This window comes from Colius striatus, chromosome 3 (genome assembly GCF_028858725.1).
Source record: "Colius striatus isolate bColStr4 chromosome 3, bColStr4.1.hap1, whole genome shotgun sequence".
In the NCBI taxonomy this organism is placed as follows: Eukaryota; Metazoa; Chordata; class Aves; order Coliiformes; family Coliidae; genus Colius; species Colius striatus.
Genome location: NC_084761.1, coordinates 5,359,048 through 5,378,667, shown reverse-complemented (window position 1 = coordinate 5,378,667; position 19,620 = coordinate 5,359,048). Strand labels below are relative to the sequence as shown.

The window sequence follows — 19,620 nt, the reverse complement described above, 5'->3', positions numbered from 1 at the left end:
GGCGCGGGACGGGGCGGGACGGCGGAGACATGGCGCTGGTGAGGGCGGCGGCGCGGCGTGGCGCGGCACGGGCGGCGGGAGGGGAGCCGTGCCCTTCTCCTCCGTCCCGTCCCCGGGGCTGGGCGCGGGCCGAGCGGTGCCGCCCGTGAGGCGGCAGCGGCACGTACGGGCCGCGCCTCGGCGTGCGGCGGGGCCGGCCGCGGGCAGCGCCTCGGGGCCGGGGCCGGACGGCGGGGAGGGGGCGGCGTGGTTGCTGCCCGCGCCGATCCGCCCGCACCGTTGCCGTCGGCTGCCCCCGGGGGCACGTCCCCGAGTGATGCGGCCGCGTGTGGGCGCGGACGGCGGCGTTTTCCCTGTTCGTCTGCGGGGAGGGATGCTGGCAGCCGCGCCACTGGCCTGGCATAACGCTGCGGTTCGGTATGAGGCTTTGGGGTGTGCGCAGCAGGTCGAGGGAGGTTCTGCTCCCCCTCTGCTCTGCCCTGGTGAGGCCTCAGCTGGAGTCCTGTGTCCAGTTCTGGGTCCCCATGTCAAGAGGGACAGGGAACTGCTGGAGAGGGGCCAGCACAGGGCCACCGGGAGACTGGAACATCTCTCTGATGAGGAAAGGCCAGTCTTTTTCTGTGGCACCCTGTGACAGGACAAGGGGTAACGGGCACAAGCTGGAACACAGCAAGTTCCACTGGAACATGAGCAGAACCTTCTTTACTGTAAGGGTGAGGGAGCCCTGGCCCAGGCTGCCCAGATCGGGTCTGGAGGCTTCTCTGGAGGTTTTCAAAACCCTCCTGGACACGTTCCTGTGTGACCTGAGCTGAACCTGCTTTAGTAGTGAGTCTAGCACTGGATGATCTCTAGAGGTCCCTTCCCTTCTCATTCTGTGATTCTGTTTCAGTGAGCTGGGGCTTACACTTGCTGTCTTTAGGTTCCCAAAGGAACAGATTGCGAGCTAAATGTGATTCAGTTATAAAGATGACTCAAGTGATGACCTGTGGGAATATTTCCTTGTAGGCTGAGCTCTGCAGGATTAGGACTAAAGTCTGCATGGCCCCATCTTTTGGGAGATGTCTACAAAATGCGCTCTGGACAAGGTCATGGAAAAAGGAAGAAGCTCACCCACCCTGGCTTTTTGGCACAGGGGAGTGTTTGCAGCCACGAAACCAACGAGTTAATGGTGGTGCTGATTGCCTTGGGAGACAGCGAGAGCCATCTGTGTGCCTGTGCCATTCGGCCTCTGCTGCTGTGGTCCGACAGGAGGAGAAGACAGAGGAGTTCAAACTGGTCTACAGGTTCCCAGGGATTAAGCACTGCCGGGTGCTGTCCAGGCTGAAGCTGTTACAGACTGCCACTACCATGGTCACGTTGCCTCCCATCTGCTACCTTTACCTACAAGACCAGGTTTCTCAGAACATCCTCTTCTATACAACTGGCATTGCACTCTTTGCTGGTGCAATGTTGTATAGTATGAGCTACTTTTTCAGGCGGATTATTGGATTAATCTACTTAAATGAAAGTGGCCGTACTGTCAGAGTGGCCCACCTGAGCTTCTGGGGAAGACGGAATGACATTTACTGTCCCATCGAGACAGTGATGCCTTTGGATGAAGTTGGAGATAGCAAAGGGGAGCTGCTTCTCCAGTTCAAGCGGTATGATAGCACAGATGTTTTGTATTTTACTATTAAGTTTGGCCACATTGTAGACAGACAGAAGTTTGCCCAAATATTTGGAGAAGTTGAGCAACACAGCAGGTGATTTGCAGCGATCTTCCATGTTGCATGTTCACTGTGCTAATTCTTCCATGAAGTCTGATGAGTTTATCAAACCAACACACTTCTGTTGTTTTCCTATGCCAAGCCTGCTGGTAAGTGCCCTCAGAAAGTGGAACAGTCCATGGGAGTGACTGTCCTTGCAGCCTAAGGGGCGAGCAGCGTCTCCTGTGTTGGATACAGCGATGCGTGTGGAGTGTGGTCACCAGCAGCTCCGAGCCTCACCCATCCCGCTCTGAACAGGCAGCAGGAGGCCAAATTACTGCTGCTGACCCCAACTGTTTCAGCAGAACTCTTGAAGTTACAGTAACTGCCAGAGCATCCTCCCTTTAAACTCACTGTTCCTTTTAGCGAATGTTAGGTTGACTGGGAAGCCTCTGAAATGATTGCTGTTATGTATGAGTGAGATAGGGTTTAATGCTGGATGTCAGACAGATCATGCTGTGAAATGGAGATAACTGGGAGAACACCATACAGTGCTGAGGAAGGGGCGTGGGAGTGTGCATGTGAACAGAACATGCAAGACGTTGCAGGACACATTGCCAGTTGAGCTGTCAGGCTTGGTTAAAGACTGGGGTGGCACTTCAGGAGCCTCTCACAGAAACGGCTTTCCCATTGGAGTTGGGGAAGACCACTCCTAAACGAGCATGCTGTGGGTTACAGGGGCAGTCTGTGCTACTGCCTTCAGTCTGGGGCCCACTGGCCATCTGAAAATTTGGAACTACTTGTCCTCTTTGCATATATTCATGTTTGTGTTGTGTGTGTGACATTTAATCAGTGCTGTAATACTCGAGATGTGGAAGCTTCAGTAAATGTTACTGAAGTTATCTTAGACTCTGTGAATGAAGCAGTCTCCTGTGAAGACCATCCCTGTCCCTTGATGTGTTTACTCATTTGGGCGTATCTTATCATCAAAAGCTCCCTTGTCAAATACTGTTTCCACTCCCTATTCCCCAAATGAAGCAAGTGAGCTCCTGCCACTGCTCTTGTAGCTGCTGCTTCGTTTGAAACTGGCAGATAAACTGACCCTCACCAAGACGGGAAGGGGGAGGGTTCTTTTCCCCATTTTTCCCTCAGCTATATTGAAACCTCTGGCAGGACGGGTAGGTGCAGGTAAGTCACAGAGGTAAACACAGGCAAACCCGGATTGGTTATTTATTTGTGTTGAAGTTTCCCTAATGAGGGCTCATTGTTTTAAATCTTGGCAAGTACCTGTGTGGTACAGCACTACCCAAAGGGGAAGAGAAATGGCAGCAAAACACAGTGGACAATAATGCTCATACCATGGTTTCTGGAGGTTTACTTTCCTAAGAGTTGATTCAATAGGCAAGTCAGGGAAGGCAAGTACTGGGTGTAAATGAGGAGCCTGGGAGAAGTTCAATTATAAATATTTTATTTAAGAATACTGATTACAGGTGAGATGTCATTTGTTATGAATCTGTGCACAGTTACTAGTTACACCATGAAGTGTAGTTAGCTATTTGTTCAGACATTTATTTGGCACTGTCCACAGTATGCTGTAAACAATATTAACTTCATATGCTTCAGCTGCAGTGCTTCCTATGTTACCCTCTAACGTGGTTTCATCAAGGTGTTGGACACAATTAGACAGTTACTGAGTGTCAGTAAAAATTATAAAAACACCTAGAGTATCCATAACAAAAGTGAAGATGTGGTAAGACTTCAAAGTACTGGACCTTCGCTTCTGTAAAAGCTAGAGACTTGCTAGAGACATTTACTACTGCTACTGCACTGATATGTTGAATAAACCAGTTCCCAAGATGCTGTCAAACACAGTTCTCGGTCTGACCTTCCCCTTGCTGACAACATGCTTACGAGGACAGCAGTGACAATGAGCTTTTGTTAACACCAGTTTATTAGTCCTTCCCCCAGACTTCTGCAACGTCTGCTCAAAAACCCGCTCAGGTTCTGACCAGCTGGTCCCAGAACTGGGGTTTCTGCAGAGAGCTTGACAGAAACCCCTTTATTTTGAAGCTAGTGAGTGTGCTTGAGTTTACCAGTACCAGCACTCAAGAAACCCAATGGGAAAACCACTTCTCAAAGCAGGTAAGAAACCTTTCACATTTTGGCAAGTGTATTCAAGGTGTGAATCTTAGCTGCTCTCTCACATCAGGTACTTAAAAATTGTGGTCAGATCCTAACTGGGCAACTGTAAAGCCCACCATGGTCCCTGTTTTTTTGGTGCACAACACAAAGTTCAGCTCAGTAAGCAAAATCCAAGTGCTTGCTAGCTGAGAGGGAAAAAAGGCACCAGACCTAGTTCAAGCAAACAGTAAAGAGTACACAGAGAGACATCCAAAACACCTCTGAAGAGAAACAAATTAATGAACTGTTGACTCTTTCCGATCATGTGGCTTTCTAGAAGGTCTCTGAAGTATCAGTGACTTCGAATAAACTATCAGAACAAAAATAGAATTACTTTGCATTGTAAATGTGCAATTAGGACTCTGCCTTCACTGTAGTGGCTCTGATATCAGGTAATGGCTAGGATCAAGCAATCCTGTAGTTTACAAAACACCTCAAGTATTCACCTAGAGCTTGTAGAAGAGAAATCCATGGCTATGGCAGATGGCAACATGATCTCAGACCAGTCTAGATTGCGGACAGAGGTGGAAGTAATGTGCTTCACATGTTTTTCTAAGCTTTGTCAAATCACATACTTAAGGGTATAGTTTTATCTGTATAGGTCTGATTGTAGAAGAAGTCAAGAGTTTTAATCTCCAGGCTGAGGAAAGAAGGACCAGACCTTCAGTTCCTTCCAGTGCTGCAGGTGGGGCCAGGCCCGGAGCAGCCGCTGGCCCCTGCTCCAGCTGCTGGGGCAGATGGCCCTGCCCAAGGGAGCAGCGCTGGGAATCGCTGTGTAAAGCGCTTGTCCTGGCAGTGGTGGGAAGCAGAGCTCTCCCTGGAACACCCACTGGGTACCAGCTGCCAGCAGGGAATGGCACTTTCTGACTGGCAGGCGTGTAGCTTCACGCGCTGCATTGTACGGGCTGCTGCTGCCGGGCACGAGAGTGCATCTGCTGGGGTTACCTCTGGAAAGGGGCTGTACTGGGCCATATTAGACAATCAGGTAGTCATGGCCATGAATGTAGAGGGGACTCTGTAATCAGTGTGACCCAAGCCAGAAGATGGAGTGCCACAGCTTCTACCAACTCAACAGTGTGGGACAGCTGCACCTACCTGCTGGTGACCAGTGCCAATGCTCTGCCTGGGTTGAGAACACAAACCTTAGTTTATGACTTTACACTTATCTTGTAAGTAGAGAAGACATGAATTAATGCAGACTAACTTCAGTGCGAGGGGACTGCTGTTTACTTGAAATTTGCTAAGATGTCACTGAAAATGTTGAGGAAGAGGTGTGCGTGGTGATCCTTGAAGATCAGCGTTGGACGGAAGCGAATGGATCTGTCGCCGCAGCCTCCCAGCACGACCCCTGCAACGAGAAGAGAATGGGGCCTCCAGGTATATCCACCTCAGCCAAGGAGCCAGAAAATGCTGCTCCCTGGCTGAGGTTCACCAGCAGCACCCCCTCAGAGCAAAGCCCACAGGGATCCAGCACACAGCCCGTGGTGCACAGCAGCCTTGAGCGTCACAGCGACTCAGGAGCAGCCTGTGGGTGTCTGTAGCTGCTCTGTACAGGACTAATCCCAAGGTCAGTGGAAGGGCTCCAGCCAGTGCAGAGCTAAGCCAGCATCCCAGACCTCAGCCTGCAATACCCTACCGGGGAACAGCCTCGCTGCCACAAGACAACACAGTCGGTTTCTTTGCAATTTTGTTTATAAACTAATGAGCTTTTAATTACAACAAGCTAAAATATCTCAGTGCTGACAAACCACGTGCATGGTTTGCTTAGGGTTTGGTTGGGTTTGTTTTAGCCCAAAATCAATTAATTCTTTGAAATGTTTGTGAGCAACAAAAATCCACACCACTGAGCTGAGCTTACCCTGGCACTAAGCATGGCCTTGGGCTACCATGACACAAACTGCCTGCCTTTTCTCCCTTCCAACAAACAAAACAATGTCTTCTACACCCTCAAACTCTGCTTTCATAACAGTTTAGGTGTATCCTGGCTGCTCCTTTCAACAGACAGGAATAACAGCAAAAACAGAGTGGGAAACCCAGGGCCCACACACAGTTATGTTCAGAGAATGTCAGGCTTCAAAGCAGAAGGTTCTCCCCCACCCCCTGATACCTGGGCTTGTCTACAGCTGGCTGAGGGCTCTGTGGTAAGACAGGGATGTAGCTGTAGGTCTGGGCCTACTTTAGACAACTTGTTACACTTCATTATTTGGTGTTCTATAAAGTTCTTATGTTTTTTCCCTGCGTTTCCCTGAGCAACAGTTCCATTAACTTTCTAACCTGCCTGATCTGTTTCCAGAAGTAAGTTGTGCTTAGGTGCACCTCTGGTCACTGCAGGAGAACGTGAGAGTGATGTCATGAACCTCATGCCCTACGTCCATCTTTTCCAGTAAGCTCAGAGCTAAAGGTGAACATACAGCGTGCCACAGCCTGGGCTGATGCCTCTGAAAACACAAGTATATCCAGAAAAGTCTAAAGCTTTGATCACAACATCACTTCTGTCCTTGAAAAAGGAAAATGTAAGGTGTTACAGGTGTTAGTGCTTGTCAGCTGAAGCCAGTCCACACACACACACTTCCTTACCTTTGTTTCTGGCTATTGTGATTAACTTGTTTCTAGTTGCATCATTTGGAGTGTCAAACGAACAGAATGTTCCTCTTCCTCTCACTCTGCTGATCAGATGGGGGTAACGAGCCTGCAAAGAGAGATGTGGCAGGAGGATGGCAGGAAGGAGGGAAAGCCCCAGTTCTCTCTTAGATAGCCTGGGCCCTGCACAGCCCCTCCTGCCAAAGCCCTGACTAGCCCTGTGGTGCAGCCAACAGCAGGGCCTCTCCTCACAGAGCCAAAAAACCCCTGAGGGTGAATTTGCACCCCTGAGCTGGGTCAAGGAAAACCTCGCTTGGAGCCTCCTGAAGTGAGTGTAAAGACACTTGCCAGTATTACCTGCTGCACTTACTATCAAGTACAACCCTCATCTTTTGTAAGAGTAACCCTTTTTGGATAGTACTGGGTGTATCCTGACCCTACAAAGTATGAAGATGATACTTTTTTGTGCTTTCCTGCTGCTGTGCCTTGGAGTTGTGGAGAGAGCAGAGACTATTTGGGTTTATCATGTGCAAAATGCCTTTTAGGGGGGTGAGCATTTGCAAGCCTGCTCTTCAAAAAATGCCTGTCTGGTTCTGCTCACCTGGGCCCCCACAGTTGAAGCTGTGAGAAACTTCCCTTAGTCAAGGGAGGGAAAGCTACAATTTTCTTGTTTCAACAGCCCAATGGAATTGTAACAAAATATGAAGGTGCTTTCCTTTAAAAAGAACTTTTGGGAGAATTAAATGCTTGGGGTAAGAGACTAATAGCAAAATTAACTAGCTGCACTTCATACCTTCAGGTATTTTGGGGACTCACCCTTTATTTTGGCTTAAGCTGTATAAACCTGTCACTCCTAAATCAATAAAACAAAGTTTACTTCACTCCAAATGGGACCCAGTTATTCAGGCTTTCACTGAAGTACCTCAATGTGCAAGTGACTATTATGGTCTAGTCCCCAGTTGGAGTTCCTCTGTCCCAGTGTTTAAACTGGATGGGGTCAGATGCTACCTGATGAACAAATTTCCCTGCTCTGTAGCCCCTGCAGGTATTTACCTGTAGATCCAGCAGCCCAGTCAGCAGGGCTTTCCCAGCGTGGGTTGCATTGTTTAGAAGGTCTTCTCTTTTAATAACCTTAATGACCTCAGCAAGCATGAGGTTCTTGGATGGATCTCCAAGCCAGGTGTTAAAGATCCGATAGGGCTGGGGAAAGGGTGGAGAGAGAGTTGTGGTACATGTTAACAGGCAAATCACCATCATAAAAGAAAAGCAAGCCATCAAATGGTAATGCAGACAGCTGGTGTGAGAAATGGGATGCACTTATCTCACCCACCCCCTTGTTTTTGTTCCAAGAGCAAAACACAGCTGTCCTGCTGGGCAGAAACAAAGGGCAACTACTTTATGCTACAAATGCCCTGACATCTCATTGAAACATGGCTATAGATGACATGGAAATGAGCATCATCTGTACAGCATTTACATTCAAGCTTTATATTCTCCCCATAATTTTTCCCCCTTTCATTTATTACATCTAAAATGTCCTGAGTGCACAGGAGAAATGTTGCTGCCAGAACCCATCACTCTGACACCTCAGCTCTGATGATACCAGGTGGCCCTAGAGAAAGGTGTCAGTTTGTGGTGGGGTTTTGTACTGAAGGTTAGCTCATTAGGCTAAACCCAGTCCTTCACTCCCTCCCAGTGCTTCATGACCTTTGTGACTGACACAACTGGAATTGAAGTGAGGAAGTGACCACAACTTTTGTGCGAGCACAAAGCGTGTGTCTGTGACACAGCAGCTCCGTCCAGCTGAACCTGCTGGTCTCTTCCAGGGACATTCCAGTTCCTCAGCAGGTCACCAACTAGCGCAGAGTGCCAGCTGTCACTGAAAAAAATCTTACAGCATTTGGCCTGAACTCCTCTTTGTGGAAGAATCCTCCTGTCATCATCTTCTTACTGAACGTCACCACATCAGCTGGGTCATCCAGGCCCCAGTGTTCATGTGCCCAGAACTTTCCTGTGCAGCCACCTCCCGTCTGCACCTCGTCCACCAGGAAGGCACAGCCGTGCTGCAGAGATGGATGCACAGAGCAGGGGGTGAGCTTTCATTTCCATCACCTCCCTTAGTGAGCAGATAAATACAAGCCCATTACATGCAACCTCCCTCCTTCCTCTCCCTTCACTGCTCCAACTCTGCCGTCAACCCCCCTACCAATGGACCCACTGTGCCTTCGATTTCCCAATGAAAGCTCCTGCTGTTTATTTCAGAAATGCACTAAAAATGTATTTTCTACCCAAACTCACACAGTGCATGTTCCTATGAAGACTTAACGTTTCTAGGGGATACCTGTAAACATCTGAGGAGTCTAGGTGGCACTTTCCAAAGCCTCTGAGGGAGACAGAATATCATTTCTAGAGTTTGAAGTAAGTCTGTGCCTCCAATCTGAGCCATGATATTGTAATTAAAAGCAATTGGTGAGTACTTTTGGCAGCCATCTCGTTTAGCCAAGGCAAACCTTTCCATTTCACCTTAGCTCCTGGGTCACCCTTGCAGGAGCAGCTGTTAACAATGGGAAAGCTGCACTACAGGATTTCCCAAATGACACCCGTGCCCTTCTCTGTAAGCACACAAATGCTTAAGGGGGAAAGAAGCATGACGTAGGTGTTACTGAGGATCATCACTTCTAAACAGGGAACTTCACATTCCAAGTGTCATCTGTCCTGTTCATTGCTTTACTGGAACATCAGCACTATGGTGGGACTCAATGTGTGTTTCATTTCTTTTTGCAATTAAAACCAAGCATCAACAAAAAGAACCCACAAACACCCTCTTCCAAACCTGCCTCTTCTGATTTGATTGAACTCCCTCAAGAAATTGGCATTACCATTTAAAGAGCACTACTGCAAAATCCACACTTAATGAACCAGAGTCATTTGTCTCTCACTTGGACATTAGAAGAAAATTTCTCAGACTGAGGCCACCACTCTGTGCATCAAGTGGAAAAGGAAATCCTGTGTGCCAAGGGGCTGCTTGTATCTGAACACACGTACAAAACCTTCCCAGCTGCCACTAAGGAGGCCTGCCAAGCTCCCAGAGAGCCTGGGGCACGGGGCAAAGCCTCTGGAGACACCAAGAAGTATCTGCATGTGCACATACAGCTACCACTGGGTGAAGAGGGAAAGATTTTCTTACCTTTCTGGCAATATCTCGTAGCTTTCTGAAGAAGTCATCTGAAGCATGATTGTCCCCACCCTCTGACTGTATTGGTTCCACAATGATTCCAGCCACAATCTTCTTCTTTTTCCTGTACTTTACAATCAGGTCTTCCACCTGTAAATCAAACAGTTGTGGTACATTCTCCTTTCTGGACAGTCACACATTTCCTCCCAGAAAGGTTAGATCTCAGCAACAGAACTTCCACTTTCCACAGACTTCCCTGGCTAGGAAGGTGTCAGGAAGCACAAGGGATTCAGTACTTCCTCCAACATTTACCATTTAAGTCATTCACATTTCAGTAATACTCCTGACAGCTCCTGCAGACAATCACAGACTTTCAAAGAATGCACTCGGCCTTTTGGGGCTTAAAATCAGTGGACTGATTATTTTGCATCACAATTGCCCCTGGCCCCCAGCTACTGTGGAGCAAACACAGCAGGGATTTGCTGTGCTTCCCTCTGCTGGGAAGTCAGGCAGGGCTGAATAAGCAGCCTCTTCACCAGCATCTGCATCCAGCCCCTTGCTGCAGCGGGGCAGGGTGCTGCAGCCCACACAGCTGCAGGGGTGGCCACAGACCCACCAACCCTCTGAAGGGTTCACCCTTGGAAGTGACAGAGCCTTGATCCCCAGAGCCTAACAGAGAATCTTGTGGTTCCAGTTCCTGGAGTCCCTTCTCCCTCAGGCTGTGCCCATCCTGCCCTTCTCCTGCTGTAGGGAAGGCACAGTGTCCCTTCCCTGCCCACCTGTTCCCTGCAGCCACAAGCTGAAAACCCTGAAATCATGTTACAGGTTCTTTTTGCAGAGGATTATACACCCTGTGCTCTCTCTGAGCCCACATCCCCTTGCAAGATCTGGCAGAGAGGTTCACTGGGACATAAGGAACTCCTTCTGCACGTGAACTTCCACTTTGGTATGATCCATGTGACAGCACAGTGGCTGTTCTCTGACAGGCAAAGACAAACCGACCCTAAACAACAGGAGCTGCTTTAATGACATGCTGTTCCAATCCCTGCAAACATTCTTTCAGTGAAAAGGAGTTAATCCTACCAACACTTAGTCCTTCTTTCCAAACAAGAACAGAAAGCTGCCAGTGAATTTTTTACCTCCTCTAAACAACGGGCTTCTTCCTGTTGATTCTCCTTCACAAAGTCTTCCAGAGGGTACTTTAGCCTTGGAAAGGGAGCAATAGGCCAGTCCAGTGATGGAATGTCCAGTTTGTGAATTGCTTTAGAGTGAGTTGTAGCTAAGCAACCTAAACCCAGAACAGCACAAATTAAAACAATATGTGTCTAGGAACAATACAGGAAAAAGAGCTACCAAGGGGTGAAAAATTGCCTGACACCAGGCCTGTGGAATTCTCTTAACTGCTCTGTGTTTCCACTTTATTTTCTGAAATACTGGGTAATTGGATTTAGTCAAGCTTCAGTGGCTTGCTCTAGCTTTTAAGCAGCAGCTTCCACATGCTCTGTTCCAGAACTGAGCAGGTGAGCTGCTGTCAGCCTGACCAGGTGAAAGCCATCTCAGCTGCTGCAAAGCTCAGGGTTACAGCATTTCTGGGTAACATGTTTAGAACGGGGATTGAGTGGTAAAAACGGCATCTTGTTTGTATACTGTGGTGATCTAACTCCAGGAGTTAGATGTTTACACCAGTACAGGCAGGAGACTTTGGACTCAGAAGGAAAATAAGGGACCTTCTGAAAACACATGGAAAAAAGGATGTAAAATTAATTCCCACTGTCACTCAAATACCCTCCCCCTTCTCTGCTAGGGCTGTCTGAGGGAAAGTGCAGTGAGACAACAGCATAGTGCAGGGGCTGAGAGCAGGGCAGGGGCAGGCAGTGCTGCTGGGGCACGGGGTCCTTACCCATGGTCCTCCCGTGGAAGCCGCCCATGAAGGAGAGCATGGCGTAGTCGGGGCAGCCGGGGGGCTGCAAGCAGAGCAGAGCACAGCACACACAGCTCAGCACAGAGGTGGGCAGGTGAGCGTGGCACTGCCACAGCTCCACAGCCCTGGCACCCCCAGACTGCCCACCCATTTCCCTCCCCAGACACCCCAAACTCCTGTATTTCCCCATTGAAACACATGCATTTGTCCCCCCCGAAAACTGCCTGACCTCACTGGTGACGTTCCCAAACTGAACAAAAGGATGTACTTGGGCTCCCCTTCACCTTCTCTAAAAATGCAAGTTCTTTTCCTTCATGCCTCTCTCTTATCCTGCAAGTGAGGGGATTGCCCCACATGCACACTGCATTGACACCTTTAGTCTTGTACCCCACACTTGGCTACATGGTTGAGGCTCCAATATTTGTTGCTGGGTTCTGGAAGATGCAGAATCCTCCACCCTCCTCTAAAAGGAGGATGGAGTTGCCCTTCCCAAATCCATCCCCTCCCCCAGCTGTAAAGAGAACTCTGACAATTTGCTGGAAGAGGAATCCTAATGATTTGATAGCTGAACTTGGGCAAAAAATGATCATTAGTTTTACAAGTCTTTGGTCATCCTAGAAAATTGCTGCTCCTTTGGATGTGCCATCCTCTTACTTGTGCTGACACAGCCATCTGTCTGACCATGCTGCAGGCAACATCACAGAACCTAACCAGTAACTCTGAAGACAAAACCAAACCAAAACCCTGGGAGAACCCTCCTTGTTTTTCAAGCCAAATGAGTTCCTGGTTGCCATGTTCCTGGTTCCATGAACTGAATGCTCGTCACTACAGAAGAGCCAAAGATCAGGCTGGTACCTGCAGGTTGTGAATTTCTAACAAGTTTATCTCCAGGGAGAGGTTACATCCTCTGTTTTCTGCTGTTGTTGTATGTAAAGACTTGTGCCTGGCAAGAGCAAGACCACCTCAGTTGAAAGTGAATAGGAGTTCAGAGGTTTATCAGCTGCATCTCAATTTTCCCATCCTGCCTGTTGTTAATGTTTAATCAATTTTTAACCAACCCTTTGATCAGTTTTAAGCCACAAAATAATAACTTCTGAAAAAAATAATGTAGGTGGTTTGTAAACCTTCCCCTGTGTTAATGATCTCCCTGGACCCATCCATCACGTGGGGCCCTTTCCAGCAAATGATATGCCATGAAAAAGGGAGAACTTCCCAAGATTCACAGCTGGGAAGGATGTAAAATAAATAGCAGCTGCAGGACTTGGTATTTGTTTGGAGCAGTTTGTATTTCACCTTCTTCCTAAAGATACAAAACTGAGATTCCACTTCAGAGCCACTAAGGCCATTTTTTACTCAGTCTTCCCTTATAATGTAGAAGGGTACATCTGCAGGTGTGGTAAAAGAACAAATGTTACCTGGTTAATCATGCAAGATTCCAGCTCCTCTTTTGTGACATTATTGTGGCCCCTCTCCTTGTTCTGAAAAACACACACCAAGCCAACAGATAGTTTTGCTGTAGCTGTAGCCAAGGCAGCTCTGGCTGAACCACACATCAGTACTGCAGGTACTGCAAACAAGAGCCAGCCAAGACAATGACTGTGGCTCCTACACACTGACTGCAACCTGCATTTTCCTCATTTCCTTTGCTTTGTAACTTCTGAACTTGTGTCAATATAAAGTGAAAGCTCAGACAAAGCCTTTTTAATAAAGATTATATGCTTAGTTGGATAACACAATGAACAAGACAACCTCCAAGCTTTACTTTGTTTTACAATAACAGTTCTGATGATTAATACTCATTTCTACTCATCTAAACCTACAAAAAACACCTTAATATTTACTCACTCTGTACCATATAAATATTGCTTTAAAGGCATTTTCATTAGAGCAGGATCCACAAGACATGGTCACCACCTGAGACAGGCCCTTAGGAGCCACCTGTCAATGAAAACACAAAGTTACTCCAAAATACTGAGCACAAGTATAGTGCAAAGTGATGATAGTACCAACCAGTCCTTAACATCATGGGCTTCAGCACAATGGGAGACCAACCATGCCTCAGCTGAGGAGAGCCAGTTTCAGCTGTGGCTGAGGGGCCTCGACTCAGTTTCAGTTTTAAGATATTCAAATTTAAATCAAGACAAACAGAAGCCCCTGTTCCACTCTCTGTCATGAAAGCACAGCAAACACAAGGGCATGTTCTGGAATGCAGAATGAAAGAGGCAGGATCTGTGCAGAGCAGACACATCACCCTCTCACATGGAGGAACAAGGTTTGATCTCCTTGCTTGCAGGTGGGCACATGCCTCATCTGTCACATTCCCTCTTGAAATCCAGAGCATCCCTTGATAATGCCTCTGTCCCTAAACACAGAACATGGTAACTCATCACTGCTCTCTCCTACTTACTGATAACAGAGATTCTTTCAGTCTTTCTGCAAAGTTCTCTGGAGGTAAAATCCCTAGGGCAGGTCTGTTGATAAAGGTGCTCTACAAAGACAAAGGAAATTGTTAGGATTTACTGTCACATGAAAATTGTTGATATCAAGGCTGCTCCATTTTATTTGAATTACCAAGAGACAGAACTTTGTAGTCCTGGCACAAGAACTTTTAAAACCAGGATTAATATTAGTCTAAAACATGTTTGTCTAATCTTTAGCATTTTATTCTTGCAGGACACCCTAGAGAAGGTCCATGCTAACTGATACAGTTTCTCTCCAGGACTGCCATCTTAGTTGCTTAATCTCAATGTTCCTGACACACAGGAAAAACACTTTGAAATCTTAATTACTTGCCTTTAGTTTGAGTAGCTAAATCTAAATTCAGTTAGGAAAGCAGCTCTTGCTTCCACACTGAGCTTCAAGACAGACCATGGCAGACCTCCGTGGTTATAAACATCCTCCAGATACTGTTAAGAGTGGGATGTGGGGAACAAAGCAAAGGTCAACTTAAAGGACAGGGTCTACATCTGAGAAAGATAACAGCCATGCAGGGACCAGCAATGTAACACTACAGTAAGCTGTGTTCCTGGCCCAGAGCTGCCCACACAGGCGTGCTGCCTGCACTGCCAGGAACGGGCACTGCAGCAAGGAGATGGGTGAGCAGCTGCCCTGGGAGCTGCTGCCTCACTGCTCAGCAACAGGCTCTCATCAGGCTCAAGAACAGGGGTTATGATCTATCCAGATGTGGTGGTGAAATTCCTTCTCAGTTCTGTGTCATGAAGCCTCCTGATCTGTACTTCCCCTTGTAGGGCCTTCAGTCTCAGGCACAGTGGCCCTTCTCAGTGCCTCAGCCTAGCTGACAGGTACATTGTTGTGCATTATAATAGCACTGCTGGCTTCCCAGTTTTCTCCTTTCCATTTCCCGATGGAGGTCTGACATGGACCAGGAGCCACTCATGCTGAAATAGTCTGCAAGGCAATCTCTCCTAACAGTGAATTCCACAGCCTAAGAGGAAACTACCTGGTTGAACTCATGTCTGCTTCCCAGAACTCTTTTCTCCAAGCATTCCCTCTCCCTGCCTGTCAGCAGAACTGATCGATCTTGCTCCAAGAGCCTTGGTAAGGACAGAAGTGACTACAGGGACAGAGCATCCCCATACCTGTGTGGAGGTTTCTGAGCTGGAGCCAAGCTGCAGGCTCTTCAGTGGGCAGATGAGCAGCAATGAACATAAATCAGAACTCAAGAGGTACTGATCTTTTTCACCAAGCCAACAGTGAAGCAGTGGAACAGCTTACCCAAAGAGGTTGTGCAGTCCCCCTCCTTGGAGGTTTTCAAGACCCCAGACAAAGCCCTGACCAACCTGGGCTGATCTCAGAGGGGCCTCCCAACTTCCTTTGTCCCATAGGTCCTAGGAGCTGCCCACACCATGACTCACCCCACTGAGAAAGGTGATTTTGGTGTCAGTGAGGAGCAGCTGGTAGGGATGCTGAGCCTATTGCCCACACCATGAATCACCCCACTGAGAAAGGTGATTTTGGTGTCAGTGAGGAGCAGCTGGTGGGGATGCTGAGCCTGCTGCCCACACAGGCCTTCCTTCAAAAGCAGCTCTGGAAAAAAGTCCCTCAGCCTGCCCAGGCCACTAATGGAGAGGAATTTCTCATGTTTATGCAATTCATTTCAATTAAGTGTCATGGACTCAAATTGATTCACCATTGCTCTTGGTCTCTGCAGGTAAGCTTATTTGATTCATAATGTGCTACATTTTACTTTAGATTAAATTTGCTCAGAAAAGAACAAGCTCAATAAATTTGCCAACTGCAAAGCAGCATTATTTGCCCTTTCTGTTTGTTGTTGTTGTTGTAACAAGTCATCATTGAAATTAAGGGCTGAGCTTTGCTCTCAAGTCTCTGTGTGTCTGTAGAAGGGACAGACTGCCTCCCCCAAATCATTCCTACTTTCAGTGCAACTCAAGCTTAAACATTCATCAGCATCCTTTAGGCTCTTTCCTCAGTTCAACTACTTGCTCATTCAGACGTGTGCACCAAGCAAGTGGTGCAAGTGGCCACCCTGGACCTGTAAGAACTTGCCATGGGAATTCTTAGGCAAAACCAAATAGCCCACAAGCTTGGACAGAGCATGAGCTAGGGCTTTGTAACTGATACAAGTGGGTTGCTTCCAAAACAATGTTTGTTTCAATAGACTCAACCTTAAGAAAGAAAATAATGAAGCAAGGAGGACACTGACAGATGATGCCCAAGCTTTTGTTTAGTGTGTATAAGAAACCTCACTTAACTTTTTATCTCAGCTTAGAAGTGAATTTTCACATAAAGTTAGAGATATGAGCCCATAGAGTTAGTTGGGAATCTGATTATGGGCCGTCACAGGCAATTGACAACATTTGCCATTAAGCAGAAGAGTGTATTTTTCTTCTTGTGCTCTTAATGAGATCCTCAGGACTGAGCCAAACACAACATCAGCATCAAGCTGCTACGGTCTGCACGTTCTGTTCTTTACAGATGGCTATAAAGAAGGTACATTGGAGCGTCACAAACCAAAGAAAACATCCCTACAAGGAAACACCTTTGACTTTGCCCACTGTTGCATTCTAATGAAGGTAATGTTATCTCCTCAGGAAGAACTTTTACAAGTTAACTAAAGTTGTTAAGTGGAAATAATATGCTTGACCTATGATTTGAAACTGGTTGTGAACATGTGAAGTGCTTGCAACACCCAAATGTTGACTTCTTGTAAAGCTTCACAGAGGTTTTGGCATCTTCTTAAACATTACCAAGCTGTTTTCATCTAGTGAAAAACAAAGCAAGCAGATCCTATCATAATTTAAATTGAGTCATTAAGCATTCATTATCAATTTAAGAAAAAATAAGAAAGACTGCCACGAGGAGAGCAAGGGCTCCTTCAAGTGTTTAATGTTTTAATTCACTTACCAAGTTCTGTGGCTGCTGTAGAAGCTTTATCAGAGAGGGATGGCTGTAACCTAATTAAAACCAACAGAGACAGAAAACAGTTACTTCTTTCTGGTTTCAACAAACTCATGTGAAGCATAACGTAGGGAATAACCTGAACTTCATGCTTGACTTTCTGTGTAACTTGTAACTACTAATAGAGCTGTTTTCAAAGTAGGACAAATCTCTCTTTTACAAAATAGATTGTCTGCAACTTTGGTACAAATTTTGTGTTGGGCAATAGTGAAACATTTTATGGAAGTGAAAAATGAACACAAAGCCAAATGAATGTGACATGGAACTTTTGCCTGCTGTGGCCTGATTGAAGCATCAGCATTTCTACCAAGTCCTGTGGTCACTGTTAGGTGCTCGCTCTCCTTTCCAGGTTTCCCAGTAGGGTTTGGTTTCTCCACAGCACAAGCTATGAGCCTCTCCTCTCCCTCAGTGAAGAGCAGGAGTCCCCTTCTGCCAGCACAGCACACAGGCTGTGGGTTCTTTTGGGCACCATTCAGCTGTGGGTTGAAGCCTCTGGTGTCTGCTGCCTCAAGAGGCTGCTCACCCTCCTTGTCCATTGTAGCCCAACTGCTCACCCTCCATGACTCTCCCTGAGCTCTGAGCCCCCACTGGGCACCTCAGGGATTTTTCCTCATTGCAAAGCTTCAGAAACACAGATTGTTCCCTTTCTGTTTTTTTCCATGCAGTTCCTCAGTCTTAAGACATATTCACCAATTTCCCCAAGAAAGCTCCCGTATCAATTGTAATTTCAGTGCATTATAAATGTAGTAACAAACCATCAGCAAAGACTTCTTGTCCCACAGCAGGGGGCTGGCTGGTGCTGGGTAACCTTGCCAGCACAGCAGAGGTCTTCTCAGAGCTGGTTCTTTGTGGCAAATGATGAGCACATGTGATGGCAGACCCAGCTGGGACAAGCCCTGGGCCTCCAGCAGGATTTTGCCAATGGCTTGACAGTGCTCCTTGCCATCTTTTACAGCTGGATGGCATTCATCACCTCTACAATGTCACCTACACACTCTCTCTGCACAAGACATGGCCAGACTTGGTGTTGAGATGTGCAGGTAGTGGCTGTCACATACACCCCCCCACACACACACACATTGATTTGCACAGTGCACCCCTGCATGCTGCACACATTCACACATCACTAACCAGAGGCTCTCTACATAAACAGTCATACACTTAAAACTCATGGACTAGTAAGCATCCCAGTCTAACCCACCACAGTCCATTAGTTACCCTGAGATGCCCAACTGGAAATCTCTACATCTCAGTCATTCATTTCCATACCCCACCTGTGCACCATGATAAAACCCCAGCTGGATAAACTGCTGTCCTGTGTTACAGAAGGGTTTGGGTTGAACACAACAAAGGTGCTTCACTTATCCCACTGACATTCTGTGAGACCACTTGTTTGCTTACAGGTAAACCAACACATCTGATGTAAAAAAAAAAAACCCAAACCCATCTTTACTAAATGAGTCCCATTTTAAGCCTGATTTTTAATGTATGAAATGCCAAAGCCAGAGATTAACATCATCTTTTCTATTCCCTTGTAGAAACAGTTGGAAACCTCATCTTCCCTACTGCTCAAGAAGTCAGATTGCTCTGATTGTATTACAAAAGCTTATCATGCCTCACAACTCCTCATGCTAGTTGAATGACAATAGCCCTGATTATCCTGTCTGAGCAATGGCACATTAGGCTGCTGCATTAACAAATGGAGCATCAATTCAGTTTGGAAGATTTAGTTCAAAACAAGGAAATATCCAGATTGTTTTAACTGCATGTCATGCTGCAAAGAACTTGTTAAAATTATTAGGAAGAGAGTACAAGTGGTTATTTGGGACACAGACAACTAAATCTGCATTGCACCTGCTGTTGTGGAAAGAACTGTCCTTAGGCTAGAGGGAATGACACAGCTGAGGGCTGTGTCACAGAGCTGTGGCTACTGCTGGGAGCACCCTTTGAGAGCCCATCTCCAAAATGAACCTTACAGGAGTTTGTTACAAACAGCTCCCATTGCCTAAGGAAGCTTAACCATTAACTCTGGTATTGCTTGTAAAAACATGTCACTCCCTTGCTGGAGCTAAGACACATGAAGAGTGCAGAGACCTTTGCATCTTCTCTCATGTAACATAAATCCAAGGCTTCTATTACCCCAAATTTACCCTTTCCTGCCCACACAGGACATATCTCCCATCCCCTTCACCCCAGGTGCAGTGGCCCAGTGCCCACCACCCTACTCCCCACTCTGCTGCCACATCCTCCAACAGGCCCCAGTGAAAGGAGAGAGAACCCTTAAAGCCCCACTGTGTCTGAAAGAATAAGTCTGCCTGTAGGAAGATTCTGAACTGGTATGTGGGTTCACAGTCAAACTGACACCAGGAAAAACTAAATGGTTGAATAACTACTATGTAACTATCACAAATCAAACAGCTCTAGGCTGACATAGCAAGCAGTAACTTTGTTCCTAGCCATGACCAAGGGCTTGTAGCTTCAGGAATCCACTCTCAAATCCAGTCCTACAAGAAGTGACAGAGCTGGCTCTTTAGAGAAGGGCACCTGCTTCATCACTCTTGCTGTGTCTGTAGATCAATGTGACAGGAAAGTACATGTCCTCCAGGCTTGGGCATGTGCCTGTCTGCTAAAGGGGAAAA

General features: G+C 47.0%; 2 protein-coding genes across 5 annotated transcripts in view; one reads left to right on the top strand and one right to left on the bottom strand.

Moving 5' to 3' along the window:
• The first annotated feature begins 4 nt into the window (after positions 1 to 4).
• Positions 5 to 2,627, top strand: TMEM186 (transmembrane protein 186). Of its 2 annotated transcripts, none has more exons than XM_061993012.1 (2): positions 5 to 38; positions 977 to 2,627. In XM_061993012.1, exon 2 carries the CDS (start codon positions 1,039 to 1,041, stop codon positions 1,744 to 1,746), a length of 708 nt encoding a protein of 235 aa, XP_061848996.1. In that variant the 5' UTR covers positions 5 to 38; positions 977 to 1,038; the 3' UTR covers positions 1,747 to 2,627. The 2 variants fall into 2 exon arrangements, with proteins under 2 accessions (XP_061848996.1, XP_061848995.1); XM_061993011.1 differs by having other exon boundaries at positions 13 to 38; positions 1,006 to 2,627.
• Positions 2,628 to 3,136: 509 nt separating this feature from the next.
• The window catches only part of ABAT (4-aminobutyrate aminotransferase), a 56,720-nt gene continuing 40,236 nt past the window's right edge, over positions 3,137 to 19,620 (bottom strand). For all 3 annotated transcript variants that reach the window (XM_061993010.1, XM_061993009.1, XM_061993008.1), the window contains 11 exons: positions 16,928 to 16,977; positions 13,950 to 14,030; positions 13,388 to 13,480; positions 12,958 to 13,020; positions 11,522 to 11,585; positions 10,761 to 10,909; positions 9,634 to 9,771; positions 8,342 to 8,509; positions 7,500 to 7,646; positions 6,444 to 6,555; positions 3,137 to 5,214 (listed from right to left, as the gene is read on the bottom strand). In XM_061993010.1, the coding sequence (XP_061848994.1) occupies positions 5,093 to 5,214; positions 6,444 to 6,555; positions 7,500 to 7,646; positions 8,342 to 8,509; positions 9,634 to 9,771; positions 10,761 to 10,909; positions 11,522 to 11,585; positions 12,958 to 13,020; positions 13,388 to 13,480; positions 13,950 to 14,030; positions 16,928 to 16,977 (1,187 nt within the window). In that variant the 3' untranslated portion in view covers positions 3,137 to 5,092. The remainder of the gene's footprint in view (positions 5,215 to 6,443; positions 6,556 to 7,499; positions 7,647 to 8,341; positions 8,510 to 9,633; positions 9,772 to 10,760; positions 10,910 to 11,521; positions 11,586 to 12,957; positions 13,021 to 13,387; positions 13,481 to 13,949; positions 14,031 to 16,927; positions 16,978 to 19,620) is intronic.